This window comes from Symphalangus syndactylus, chromosome 6 (genome assembly GCF_028878055.3).
Source record: "Symphalangus syndactylus isolate Jambi chromosome 6, NHGRI_mSymSyn1-v2.1_pri, whole genome shotgun sequence".
Classification (NCBI taxonomy): Eukaryota; Metazoa; Chordata; class Mammalia; order Primates; family Hylobatidae; genus Symphalangus; species Symphalangus syndactylus.
The window spans coordinates 12,529,995-12,542,976 of NC_072428.2; the positions used below are offsets into that span (position 1 = coordinate 12,529,995).

General features: G+C 57.2%; 1 protein-coding gene across 1 annotated transcript in view; it reads left to right on the forward strand.

The window, feature by feature from the left end:
- The first annotated feature begins 1,418 nt into the window (after nt 1-1,418).
- The window catches only part of ALX4 (ALX homeobox 4), a 51,260-nt gene continuing 39,696 nt past the window's right edge, over nt 1,419-12,982 (forward strand). Inside the window, exon 1 of the mRNA XM_055281846.2 lies at nt 1,419-1,955. Within this exon, the coding sequence (XP_055137821.1) occupies nt 1,496-1,955 (460 nt within the window). The 5' untranslated portion in view covers nt 1,419-1,495. The remainder of the gene's footprint in view (nt 1,956-12,982) is intronic.

Here is a 12,982-nt window from a genome sequence, read left to right on the forward strand (position 1 = left end):
AGGGACTAGCCTGAGCAGAGGGCTATTTCCCAGCTGTGTGACCTGGACCAGGTGGCCGCCCCTCTCTGAGCCTCCGTTAGCTCATCAGAAAATTGGGGGCCCCAATCTCTAGCACGGTCGTCATGAAGCGAAATCGAGGGGCTGCACGCGCAAAGTTTTTTTCCCTTGCTGTGGCGGTGCCAGGGGCCTTGAGGCTCGCATTGGTGGTGAAACCACAACCTATCAAAACCAAGCAGTTCCTTTTACATTTGCGGGCAGTGAAGCCAGAAAGAGAAGAGACGGTCTCACCCCTCTCCCCAACCCCTGACCCCAAGGAGTGAACAGGTGACAGCGCGACTATCGGGTAAAGTCAGGGGGTCTCCAGACTCCGCTTCTGTACTTCGCCTGGCAGGAAATCCCCTCGCCTGGGCGCAGACGTGGGGCGTGCGCGGTGCGGCCTCTGGAAGAGAGCGCAGAGGGCAGCGCTCTAAAGCTTCTGAAGCCGGGCCCCAGACCAGGGCTTCCCCAGGACTTGAGGGAGCACAGATTCCGCTACATCCCAGCCAGCGCCCTTACAGCAGAGGGAAATAGTTAACAAGACGTGCAAGTGGACCATGCACCGGACGACGAAGGCTTGTGTGTGTGTTAATCTCCCGTAGGAATGGGAATGGGGAGGAAGGTTGGAAACCTAGGAAAAGGTGCCAGCGGGAAGGCCCGCAACGGCGCCCCGGAGCTCGCGTGCAGGAGGCCGAAGGACTCGCTTGCAACCGCAGGCCCGTGGTCTCCCTGGCTTCGAATGTCAAAACCTGTTAGGTTTATTTTGGGGGGCTTTTTTTTAACCTGTCATTAAAATTTGCATTTCCCTTTGCCCTAGGCCAAAGCTCCGACACCCCGCCAATTCGCAGCCTAGCCTCGGGAGCCGTGGGGATCCTGGCACCTCCCCAGCCCCGCCTAGAATCGGAAAAGCCCTCGGGCGCCTCCGGGTTGAATCCCCGCTAGCGAGTTAGTAGCATCTCCTTAAGAGTGGAGAGGAGGGGGCAGGGGCCAGTGGAAGGAGAGAGGAGGAGGGGACGAGACAGGGGGAAAGGAAGAAGCAAGGCGGGGGAAAAATTTACTTATTTTTTTTTTCCGCTGCAAAACCTTAAGAGGGTTTGGGAGATCTGGTCAACTTTCCGAAACATCTGAATCTTTTTACTGCCCTCCGTTCTTTCCCTCGGCTAGCTGTGGGGAGGGAGGAAAGAGAGAGAGGGAGAGAGAGAGAGGAAGGGGGGGAGGGAGGGAAAGAGAGAGAGAGGAGGGAGAGAGAAGAGAGAGAGAGGAGGGAGAGAGGAGAGAGAGAGAGAAAGAAGAGGGGGAGAGAGAGAGGCAGGCGTGGAGGGGAGGAGGGAGAGCGAGCAGGCCGGGCACTGAGTGCATAGCCACAGCCTCCTCGCGTACCCAAACTCCCAGCCAAGGCGCGCGGTGGCGTCCTCGCGCCCTCGCTCGCGCCCCCGCCCGCCGCCCGCGCAAGCCAGGCATGAATGCTGAGACTTGCGTCTCTTACTGCGAGTCGCCGGCCGCTGCCATGGACGCCTACTACAGCCCAGTGTCGCAGAGTCGGGAGGGCTCGTCGCCTTTTAGGGCATTTCCCGGAGGCGACAAGTTCGGCACAACTTTCCTGTCGGCCGCCGCCAAAACACAGGGATTTGGGGACGCCAAGAGCCGGGCCCGTTACGGCGCTGGGCAGCAGGACCTGGCGACACCCCTGGAGAGTGGAGCCGGGGCGCGGGGCTCCTTTAACAAGTTCCAGCCCCAGCCGTCGACCCCGCAGCCCCAGCCGCCGCCGCAGCCCCAGCAGCAGCAGCCGCAGCCCCAGCCGCCCGCGCAACCGCATCTTTACTTGCAGCGAGGCGCCTGCAAGACGCCCCCGGACGGCAGCCTCAAACTCCAGGAAGGCAGCAGCGGCCACAACGCGGCCTTGCAGGTTCCCTGCTACGGTGAGTGCACGTGCGGGTCACCTGGGGCTGGGGACCACGGGGTGTTTGGCTTCCGCATCCCTTGAAACTAGTGGCTTGCGGGAGGTATGAGTTGTCGGGCTGGGGGCGGGGTGGGGGCAGTGGTTGGTGAGTCTGGTCGGTAAACGGGATCGATCGCTGCAAGGGAGCCAAGGGATCTGTTTTGTCTCCTTCACGTCCGCCGGCGTAGGCACGGAGAGTTTCGGCTGTTAAACTCGACTTGGAGTTTGTTTTTCCCGGTCCCTTCGGCATTTCCCCAAACCGCTCGCTTTGCGCTGCCGGCTGGGCGGGATTTGAAGCGGATGCTTCTTATCGGCCCAGTGCGTGCGGCCGCAAGGAGTCTCCGGGCAGCGCTCTGGCGCTGGGCTGCGGGGCTGCGGCACTGCGGGGCTGCGGGACTGCGGGGCTGCGGGGCTGCGGAACTGCAGAGGCCTCGCTCCTCGCCGGCTGGGAGGCTCCTGGGGAGGCACCGCCGCAGGTGAGAGCGCCGCAGGTGCGGAGCCAGGCTGGAAGCCCGGAGCGTGGTTGGCCAAAAGCTCACGGGAAATCCAGGCGCACTGGCGCGACACAGTGCGGAGCCAGAGACCCTGGGGTCTAGCAAGACCCGAGTCCTGGGACCCTGAGCGCTACTGGCAGTGGGGATGCGGGCAGGCCAGTTCCCCGGGAGCTTCTCCCTCGGCGATTCTTGGAGGCGGCAGGCCTCTGAACAATGGTTTAGGACGGAGTCGGAGGGGAGACAGGAAGTCCCGAGTCCCCGGTGGCCCAGGGCTGTGGCAAGAGAGAAGGGTCTGGGTCCTGATTTGAGCCCACGGGGAACCCGAGGGAGCTGGCCTAAATGACCTCCAAGCCGCCTTGAACGCAGCCACAGGAGGCAGGCCTGGGCCCCCCAGAGCACAGCCACCATTGCCTGGGAGAGAGAGACACTCAAGGACGTCTCTAGCCAGAGCAGCTCGGTAGTCTAGGCCTTCTATTCTTCCAAAGAATCGGGGTTCCTGAACCCCAAAGCGGAAGGGGGAGCAGAGACGCAGAAAGGGAAAAACCTTCTCTGGGCCAGGAGCCCTGAGCACATACTCTCCCGGAGGCCTTGGCATTCAGGCTCGGCCCTGGTGAGAAGAGTTGGGGGCAGGGGATTTGCCCTGATCCAGGCTGATGGAGCGGCACTAGGCCTGGGGACAGAGGCTGGGACACGGCAGAGGCCTTGGTGGCTAGAATAACCCTGGGAAAACAGCCGATGGCAGATGTTTTCTCGTATTCAAGTTCCTTCTTTCACAGGCGCAGAACTAGTTCATAGATGGCTGCCGACAAACATTCACAGTCATAGGCTTCTCTACAATTTCACTCTACACACACACGCGGAGAGCATCTTCCTTAGGAGCCGATGTGGTGCTACCCCAAGAACACATGCCCATGTGGCCTCGAATGAGCCACATACTCCCAAACCCATAGGACAGAACTGAGAGAAGATTTAGAAAGATTCAGTGGCCCTTCCCCACTTCCTCCACCTTCCTCTTCACCTCCAGTTGGAATGAGATCAGGCATTCAGATCACAGACCCCCATAGCTCCACACACAGACACCCACAGCTCCACACGCAGACACACACAGTTCCACACGCAGACACACACAGTTCCACACACAGACACCCACAGCTACACACAGAGACACCCACAGCTCCACACACGGACACCCACACATGGACACACACAGCTCCACACACGGACACACACAGCTCCACACGTGGACACACACAGCTCCACACACGGACACACACAGCTCCACACACGGACACCCACACATGGACACACACAGCTCCACACATGGACACACACAGTTCCACACACGGACACACACAGCTCCACACACGGACACACACAGCTCCACACACGGACACACACAGCTCTCATACAGGCGCTCCTTCCGTGCTAGGCCAGCAGAGACTCTCAGCCCTGTCCATACCGGCTGTCCTTCCCAGCCCAGGGACGCAGGCCCCAGCCCGTCCCTGTCATTCAGGACTATTAGGTGAGGGCAGGTCGCAGACTAGGGGACCCATGGAGGTTCATGCTGCATAGCCAGCAGGCTCGTGCTCTCTCTCCACTGCATTAGATTTTCATATTTTAACGAAAATTACCAGTGAGACCTCTGAAGAGGCTGATACATTAGGCAAGAAGAGAGCCTAAGGAGCTCCCCACCTCTTGGTTAAATGCTTTCAGGTCCGGAGGGAAGGCGGAGAGGGCTGGCCTCCCCTGAGCCCTCTCTCTGTGCCCTGCTGGGCCCCCACAGCCAGCCTGGCCCTTCTTCTACTTGCAGTAGCCTTTGGAGCTGAGGGAAAGGGCCAACCACTTGACCCGCTACTGCCCCTAACCCGTGGCAGTGTGACCTGACAGCAAACACCTTCCCAAACCCCGGTCTCCTCATCTGCATCCTGGGGTGATAACAGAAAGGCCTTACTGGGTCATAAATGTGCCTCTGCAGAGACAGCAAGAGGCAAGAGCAAGAGGCCCCGCTACCCCTGCCCCTCCCAACCCCCGCCCACATTTCCATCCCTGTCTATCTCCGTGCCGCTGGGAACTCAAGAGCACCCAATTCTGAGGACAGGGCAAGGCCCTGCCACTGCTGTGGGTCATAAACTGCGGGCTGGGACCAAAGGCAGCCTGTAACCACCGGCAGGCCCCCACTCCATGCTACCTAAGATGGAGGCACTGCTCGGGGCAAAGCTACAAACAATAAACAGCGAGTCACTGTTTGTTCTTTCCCTCTCTCAGCAGCTGAGTCTCCCCAGCCATTAGATGTCTGGTCCTTCTAGGAAAGGGATTAGGCGCTTTAGGTCTAAGATGGAGAAACTGAGGATACAAAAGTTGGGGCTCTGCCCTTTACAGAGGTAGCCAGGAGGAGTGCGATCCCTCCTCTGCCAGCAAGCAGGAAAACAGAGGCATGCATTGACAACAATTCCTTCCCAAAGTTGTGAGAGTGTATATACTCAAAAGGGGAGAAATGGAGTTCAAGGAAAAATCCTTAGACGCTCCCAGGAGCATGGGGAAAGTCGGAGGCAGGGGCAGCCTTGGTGCCAGTACTGGCGCTAGCTGATCTCCCTCTTCAGGCGGGCAGCTGAGACCCGGCAACCATTCCCAGTCCTGGAGGTCGGGGCGAAAGCTGTTCTTTCACGTGTGTAACTACACCTAACAAAAGGGGGAAGCTCGGAGGCCTCTTCCTGGGCCTCAACTTCTGGGCCCATTCCCGGCAGAGTCCAATCGCCTCTCGGCAAGGAAGGTGCCCCGGGCAGCTGCGCCAGGGCCAAGCCGAGGGAGTGCGGGGCGGGGAAGCCGCCTCCAGTCTCTGCTGGCCGGGTCTGGACTGGGTTGCGGAAAGAGGTGGTGAGAGAAACCCTCCCGGGCTGCAAGCGTCCCTACCCCAACCTGGGCCTTCCTTTCCCCAAATGTGCTAAAAGAACGATGATTAAGGCGGCTCCGCAGTGTCCTTTGGGTGCGCAGACCGTGTTTTTACGAAAGAGCCCCCACCGAGCCCTCTTCTGTTGCAACCCAAGACTTCACCATTCTCCCCTCCAGACTCTGGGTCCGCTCTTTGGCCGCCTGAATTCCTTGCCTGAGCCCTGAGCGCGCCGCCTGGGCCCCAGGAGACAAGTCAGGTTGGAGACCCGACGTTTCTCAGCGACGCAAAGAGCCTTCCTGTACTCAGGGCAGAGACTCCGGCGCCTCGCCCCCAAACTCCGGATCCGACCCCGGGAGTCGCAGCCGCCGCGTGCTGGTCCTAGTCTACCAGTCCCGAGACGCGGGGCCGCTGCGGGAAGCTGCCCCCTTCCCCCTTCCCTTTCTCTTTCGATTCGGTGGCGACAGGTTTTTGCTGAAAGCAGATTGCTACCTCTCCATCCACCCACCCCCAAAAGCAGCGCTCTCAGCGCCAAGGTCTGGGGAGGCGCGGGCCAGGCTGGAGCCCCTGGGGTGCCGCCTAGGGGCCCAGTCCCGATTTTTCGAATTAGAAGCAGTGGTTAAATACCAGAAGGTATTTATTTCCCCTGCACCCACATAATCCATGCACCACGAAATGTGTAAATTCTGCCGGGGTCGTATTTGAATTTAGTTAGAGAACTGGGGTGTGTTTTGTATACAAGAGACGACCCAAAGAAGGCAGAAACGAAAACCCGACAGAAGCAGCAACAGCCAGTGGGTGACTGTGGGGTGATCGCAGGAAAACTCGAGCCTGGGACTGAAGCCTACTCGGGAAGGGGCGACTGTTGTTTAATTTTGGAGGGAGGGATGGCGAAGGAAGATGCTTTTAATTTTTTACTTTGTCAATTTCCATAGCCTGCTTCACCAGTCTGGTCCAAACACATACGTTGTTAAATAGAAAAACAGAGGGCCTGGATTAAAACTCAATATTTTAAGTCAATCGACTTGCACGATCTTGCACAATCTTTTCTTTATTATAATTTACATATAGTGAAGTGCATAGCTCTGAGGAGGAAAGTTGGAAGAATTGTTATGTATGTGTACACTGTTAGTTAGGACGACCATCTGGATAAAGAAACAGACCATTTATTTACATGTTTCCTTAAACGTTGTAAAACGTTAAAGCAAAAACATTTTTTGTAAGTTGTTTTAAGAAAATTTCAGAAGATACTTCGGAGCACCGGGGACCCCATTTTGTTCCTGACAGCAGTGTTTCTTGAGTAGGGTGACACTTTAGCCAGGGCATTTGCGCGATCCCGATTCTAATGCAAAGTTCCAAGCGGCTGTGCCAGGAACCTCGCCGCTACCGCCGGGCTATGCCGGAGTCACCAAGCCCCGAGCCGCACGCGCTGCGATGCCGGCCCGCAGTAGGAAAACAGATTAAAACGCCCTACAGAAAATCTCGGCGAAGTCCCGGAGGACTCTGGTTTCTAAGATCAGCTGGGCGCACTTTCTCCGGGACGTCCCTTCTTCTCGGTCTCAGCGCCTTCCTGCCCGCAGCCGCGCGCAGCTTTGTTTTGGTGGCAAACTGAAATAAGAAATGGAAATATATTGGCCTTTGCTGCTGCCAGGGATGAGAGATGGTTGACGTCCGGCGTGTTTGTCCGGGCTTCGGGCTTCTCTGCAGACCCCTGGACTGGGGTGCCTGAGGCCAGGAGAGGAGGGGGATAGTTGCCCGGAGCCCCCGCGGCTCCCAGGCCTTGGGATGACTCATGGGGGGTGCGCTGCCTTGGTGAGGCTCTCGCCCCGAGGGTAGGCGAGGTGGGTGGGTAGGGGAGTGTGTGCCGGAGAGAAGAGAGAACGCTTGACCAGAGAGAACTTCCTGCCCCCGGAGCCTCAGCGTCCTTAGCCCCCCAAACCCCTGTTCAGGAAGCCGAAGGACCTAGGCCCAGACAACGGTTTGGGGTGGGGCGGTAAGAGCGCCGTCCTGCACCCGGACGTCGCCTGCCAGGCACCACCTGGCCATGTGCGCCCGCAGCGCAGGGTTCTCCAGCCATCCGCACAGGTCCTCACCGAGGTGACAGTCATCGGATTGGGAAACCAACACTGCGAGTACCCGGCTATGTGATGACACCGTCCGGGGGAATTCGAGTGGAAGCCGACCGTCCTGCGTGCCTCTAGACAAGTGAGAGGCAGCCCTTCCAAAGGGGGACCTTTGCTGGAAGGAGGAGGCACCTCTTTCCAGCCAGTGAGCCCTCCCAACTGCAACCGGGGTCTTCTCTAATATCAGTTACCCGCGGCCTCCAGGGACCCTGCCTCCAGAGATGCAGCCCGGCACACCTCTCCCCTGCAGATATATAAACCGGCAACACCCCCATCTCTATTCAAGATGCTCCTTCCTCACCCAGTAGAGGGGTGCAGAGTAAACCTGGGACAACAACTTGCGTGCTGCCTGGAAGCAGGTCCCTCAGAAAGGATGACAAAAATTTGGTGATGCGGCAGAAGCTTCCACTGTGTCCAGGAAAGGGCAGCGGCCCCCTAGTTGCACAGGCCCCGGCCCCGGCCCCCACCCCCAGCACATTCTGTCACCTTAGCAAAGACCCGCTTCTCCACCTGACCCCAACCCGCACCAGCCAGCGCCGAGGAAAGGGAGGAATGGAAGGGAGTTGTGGCTCAGGGGTGAGGAAGAGCCGCCGCGCAGAGGCAAGGCTCTGAGGAGCCAAGGCTGGGTGTGTAGGGTGGTGCGCAGGGCTGCGGGCCGGTTCGGATTTGGACTCCAGAGGCAGCTGGAAGGGTCACCGTGGGGCTCCGCGGCTCCCAGAGTGCCCTTTTGGTGAGGAGGGGGTCACTGGGAGATACGGGCGGGGTAAGAGGCGCCACTAGCTGCCAAGTACCTGACTTTCCCGGTGGAGGCGCCGCTTGTACTCGGGACCGCTTGGTCAAGGCTGCTGGGCACTGGCACCGCTGCACTTGGGGGCAGAGAGGGAGCCAGTGCTTGCTTCATCGGATTCTTGAATAAGATTCTTTAAGAGTGGATTTTCATTCTGAACTGGAGGCCCAGCATGGATGTTGGCCCCACGCACCTCGTAGAGGGACAGGACCTGGTGACCCAGGTCAGGGCAGAACAACTGGCTCTCCAGGGCTCTGAAGGCCACAACCAAGAAGGCTGGGAAGCTGTGGGAGGTTTGGACCACGACACTGATGTCCAGCGTGTCACACGTGGGGACTGGGGCCCACAGTTGGGGTGTAGATCACCCCAGCCTCCACCTTTGCATTCTCTACTCCTGCATGGCCTTGGAGAAGTCCGTTCTGCTCCGGGGTCTGAATTTTAGTTGTATGAAATGCAGGAGTGTTGGCAATTTCCAAAGACCCTCTTGGAGTTTCTGTGCTGGTAGCAGTCTGGGCCCACCTTCACCCCCTTTGTCTTCCTTCCTCACCCCCACACGCATTTTTGTCCAGGAGAAATTGGGGTAAGGTGGGTGGAAGAGGCTTCCCTGGAGGCTAACACAGGTCCTGAGTGGGGAGCCATCCCAGGACACAAAGCCGGCTGGAGCTCCTGCAGGGCCGTGGTGGAATGCAGGTTCTGGGCTCAGGACTGGAATGCAAATAGGGAGGGGGTAAGCGAGTGTCTTTGTGACCAGGCTCAAGCTGAGGCCCCGGGCTCAGGGCCCCTGTGTCCATTCATCTTCCCTATCCCAGTACTTACGGAGCATCTTCCCTGAGCGGACCTTCTCCTAGGAGATAGAACGTGCCAAGACCCTGCCTCCTGTGTTACAGCTTATGTCCTTCCAAGTGTTTTGTACAGTTGGGCTTAACAAATGTTGGCTGGCTGGAAGAATGAATGAAGAACTGGTGTCTCCTGCAGTGTTGCCCCCGCATGGTTAAGTGCCCCCAGGAGCCGGCTTAGGTGTCTGTGTGAACAGGTGCACAGCATGAATGTGAGCGGTGTGTGCCGTGCCCATTCTCTCTGGGTCCGCATCCTGCTGTCTGAGTGTTTCAGGGCGAGGCTGAGGATTTGCGTGTAGTCTGGTGAAAGGCATGTCTGTCCTCTGGCACTTGTGTCTGTGTCCCCCGGTGTGCGAGCCTCAGGTGTGCAAGGGTGACTACCCATGTGCACGGCTCTGGAGCTTCTCTGGGTCTGTGGGTGGCAAAGCCTCTGCCTCCAGAGGTGCCCCCAGGGAGAGTGACTAAGCGCCCTTGCATCGTGGCCTGTGGCCTTCCTGCCCCTGGTCGTGGCTCCCAGGAGCAGCTGACTCACCGGGTGGCAGGCGGAATCTCCCTGTGGCAAGTCCCCGGTGGGGCCCAACCACCCCCAGCGTCATCCTGGGGCCCTCGAACATGGCCCATCCAGCCCACCCACACTGCGACGAGGCCTTCTGACAAGCCACCAGCTCTGGAATGTACCCTCTGTCCCTGTTCCATGTGGCTCACTGCGAAAGAGACGTGTCCTTGGCACTGTCTATGCCCACTGCTGACCCCATTTAGCACATGAGCAAACTGAGGCCCAAGGGGAAATGGACCCCCACAGCCAGGTTAGTAGGAGGGCAGGAACCCACCGAGTTCTCCTCCTTCCGCTACGATGGGTGGAAAGGCAGAAAGTGTTGGGGAATCCAATCCACTCACCCGCTCTCTTGTTGGATGCGACTCCTGCAGTAAGTCCAGTAAGTCGTACTCTCTCTGTGCATCAAACAGGGCAGATGCTCACAGTTCTGCCTCAGTCTCCTTAGAAGTAAAGCAGACCCCGCCATGAGCCCTGGGCATTAGAGGACAGCAGGAGAGCACCCGTGGAATCCCTGGTGGGACTGCAGGAACCTGAGTCTAATGCAGCCCCACCAGGCTGGGACTCCTGCTCTCTGCCCAGCTCCCCAAGCTGGGTTTTCTTTTCCTAAATTCTTGAAAACCACAAGCCAGCGTCAGCTGAGGCCAGATGACCAACTCCTCCCACTGTGTAGGACCGTCCACCAGGCCCTGAGAGCCTTTGGTTACATCAAGGAACCTGGTAGCTCCCTTGACCCTGCAGCACACACACAACGGGTCATGGTGACATGGTGGGGGTCTCACTCAAGGTTGGAAGAGATGGCAGTCATCTCCTGGCCCACATGTCTTATTTCACAGACTAGGGGACTGAGAGGCTTGATTCCATTTACACAAGGCTCACCAAACTTTGCCTGTCGCTATGCCAAGCCTTGTGGGGGATTCTGGGAAGCTCTGGATGCAGCCCCTGCCTTCAGGTTCAGAGGCAGAGACAGACGAGTGACCTTGAAATTCCAGTTCAGTGGGATGGGCCCTGAGATGGGGAAAGGCCTGACTCAGGCTCTGAGGAGAAGGTCAGGCTGGCTTGCCCTGGGGTGTGCAGGCGCCACCAGGGTTTGGTAGCTTACAGGAAGCCACTTAAGGGGAGGGTTCAGGAAAGTTGGGGGAAGTTGGGATTTGTCCAGGCCAATGAGTTTTCTCTAGTGGCTGGAAATCCTGAGGCTTCTTCTCTCTTGACTTTCTCCTTTTCTCCCTCCATGCTTTCTCTGTAAATCAATAGGTCTTGGTTTTTCTATGGAAATAGTCATGTATAACAGCCCCCTTACTTCTCTAGTGCCACTCCATTTCTCTCTGTGTTGAATGGCACTTTGGCCCTGTCCTACCTGGGAGGGGAGTGTGAGGAGGATGCGATCACGGAGAGAGGTAGTGTGTCTGCCCCATACATCCTGCACCACCAGGTTCTCTGCTGCACCCCTCACACTACACCCTTTGAGGGTGCTAGGATATTGCAAATGATAATGGTGGGGTTCTGATCAGGTTTCAGAGTAGGTATGTAGAGTTTGGGGTCCTCCTGGATATATGAGCCTCCCCGATGTCTCTACGTGGCTACAAGGATTCATTCACACCTGGTTCACATCCCAGCATGGAGCTGGGACAACTCCAGCTCCATGGCCTCTGACTTCAAGGAGGGAGCTCACTTTCAAATGGGGAAGACAAACATGCACCTAGCTCTACTGCATGGCTCCCCTGTTGTGGCCTCAGCCTCCCCATCTCTGAACCTTCTTCATGGGACTCAGTGGTTTCAGAGGCCTTCGGGTTCTGTGATATTCACCAAGAGAGGTGGATGGACCCTCCAGAATCCTCGAGATGCCTCGGGACCCCACACTCTTCCCCATTCATTGTACCAGGAAAGGAGGAAGGCTGGTCCAGTCTGCCAGAGGTTAAGAGTCTGGGATGCCAGGCCTGGCTCCTGGCCTGAGTTTTCCCACCTGCAGGACAGAGACAATAATGGGTTTTGAGGCAAAGAAGGCTTAGAGTTGGCTGCTGCTGCAGAACCATGTGACAGCCCAGAACAACTGAGCGTCCCTGCCTGTGTGCCAGGCAGTGCACCAGAGCTGCTTATGCATTATTTCACTTAATTACCATCACAATCCTATGAGATCGGTACTATTATCATCCCCATTTCGTGGATGAAAACTGAGGTTCATGGAAGATAAGTAACTCCTCCACAGTGAGACAGCCAGGAAGGAAGAGTCGAGCCTTGCTGGCCGAGGGCTCCAAGAAACCTAAAAGGCATTCTGTTCTAGAATGATCCTGATTAGGCTCGAGATAACCCTAATTCCGTCCCAGATGATGTGGAGATGAAAGACAGGGTCTCACAAACATGGACCCCAGGGCAGGGCGCCGTGGCTCACGCCTGTAATCCCAGCACTTTGGGAGGCCTAGGCGGGCGGATCACGAGGTCAGGAGATCGAGACCATCCTGGCTAACACGGTGAAACCCCGTCTCTACTAAAAATACAAAAAATTAGCCGGGCGTGGTGGCGGGCGCCTGTAGTCCCAGCTACTTGGGAGACTGAGGCAGGAGAATGGTGTGAACCCTGGAGGCGGAGCTTGCAGTGAGCCGAGATCGTGCCACTGCACTCCAGCCTGGGCAACAGAGCAAGACTCCGTCTCAAAAAAAAAAAAAAAAACCATGGCCCCCAAAGCTTTCTTCTCAGCTTCACATCGGGAATGCAGAAGACAAGTAGTGCCAAGAGTAAGTTTTGGCACCTGCCAGGTTGAAGTTGTATACCTGACTCTGTGACCTTGGGCACAGCTTCCTCACCTGTGCCAGGTGAAAACAGGGTCCCAGGCATGGCGTAGGGCCTCATAGCTGATATAAGGAATGACTGCATGAGTTTCCAGAGGTTTCAGGAATATGAGAGAACCTCTGATCAAGGTAGGGTGGAGCTGAGGAGCATCTGTGGGAACAGTGGGGAAATAACACCTGCCCTCTAGGAAACATGAGAAACCGCAGGAGGCTTTGTCTGTTTTGTTTCAAACTTTCCCCAGAGCCTGGAGCTAGTCTATATAGTAGATGCTCAATAAATGTCTGTTGCTGAGTGAATGAATGAAAGGATCTTATGGGAGGGGAATATGCTAGGAACTCTGTACGTCTTTCCACTCTCTCTTCGTTCATCCTTCCTTTGAATTGAGGCCTGGGGTGAGAGCCTGCTTTGTCGTTCTCTTACATTCTGGTAGAAAATGATTGATTTTTTTTTTTTTTTGCAGGGTTTCCTGTGGGGTGTAGGAGCAGGGAGGCTCTGGGTAGCTCTATTTAGCACAAGCCTTGGTCTTCTCTGACTCCAGCA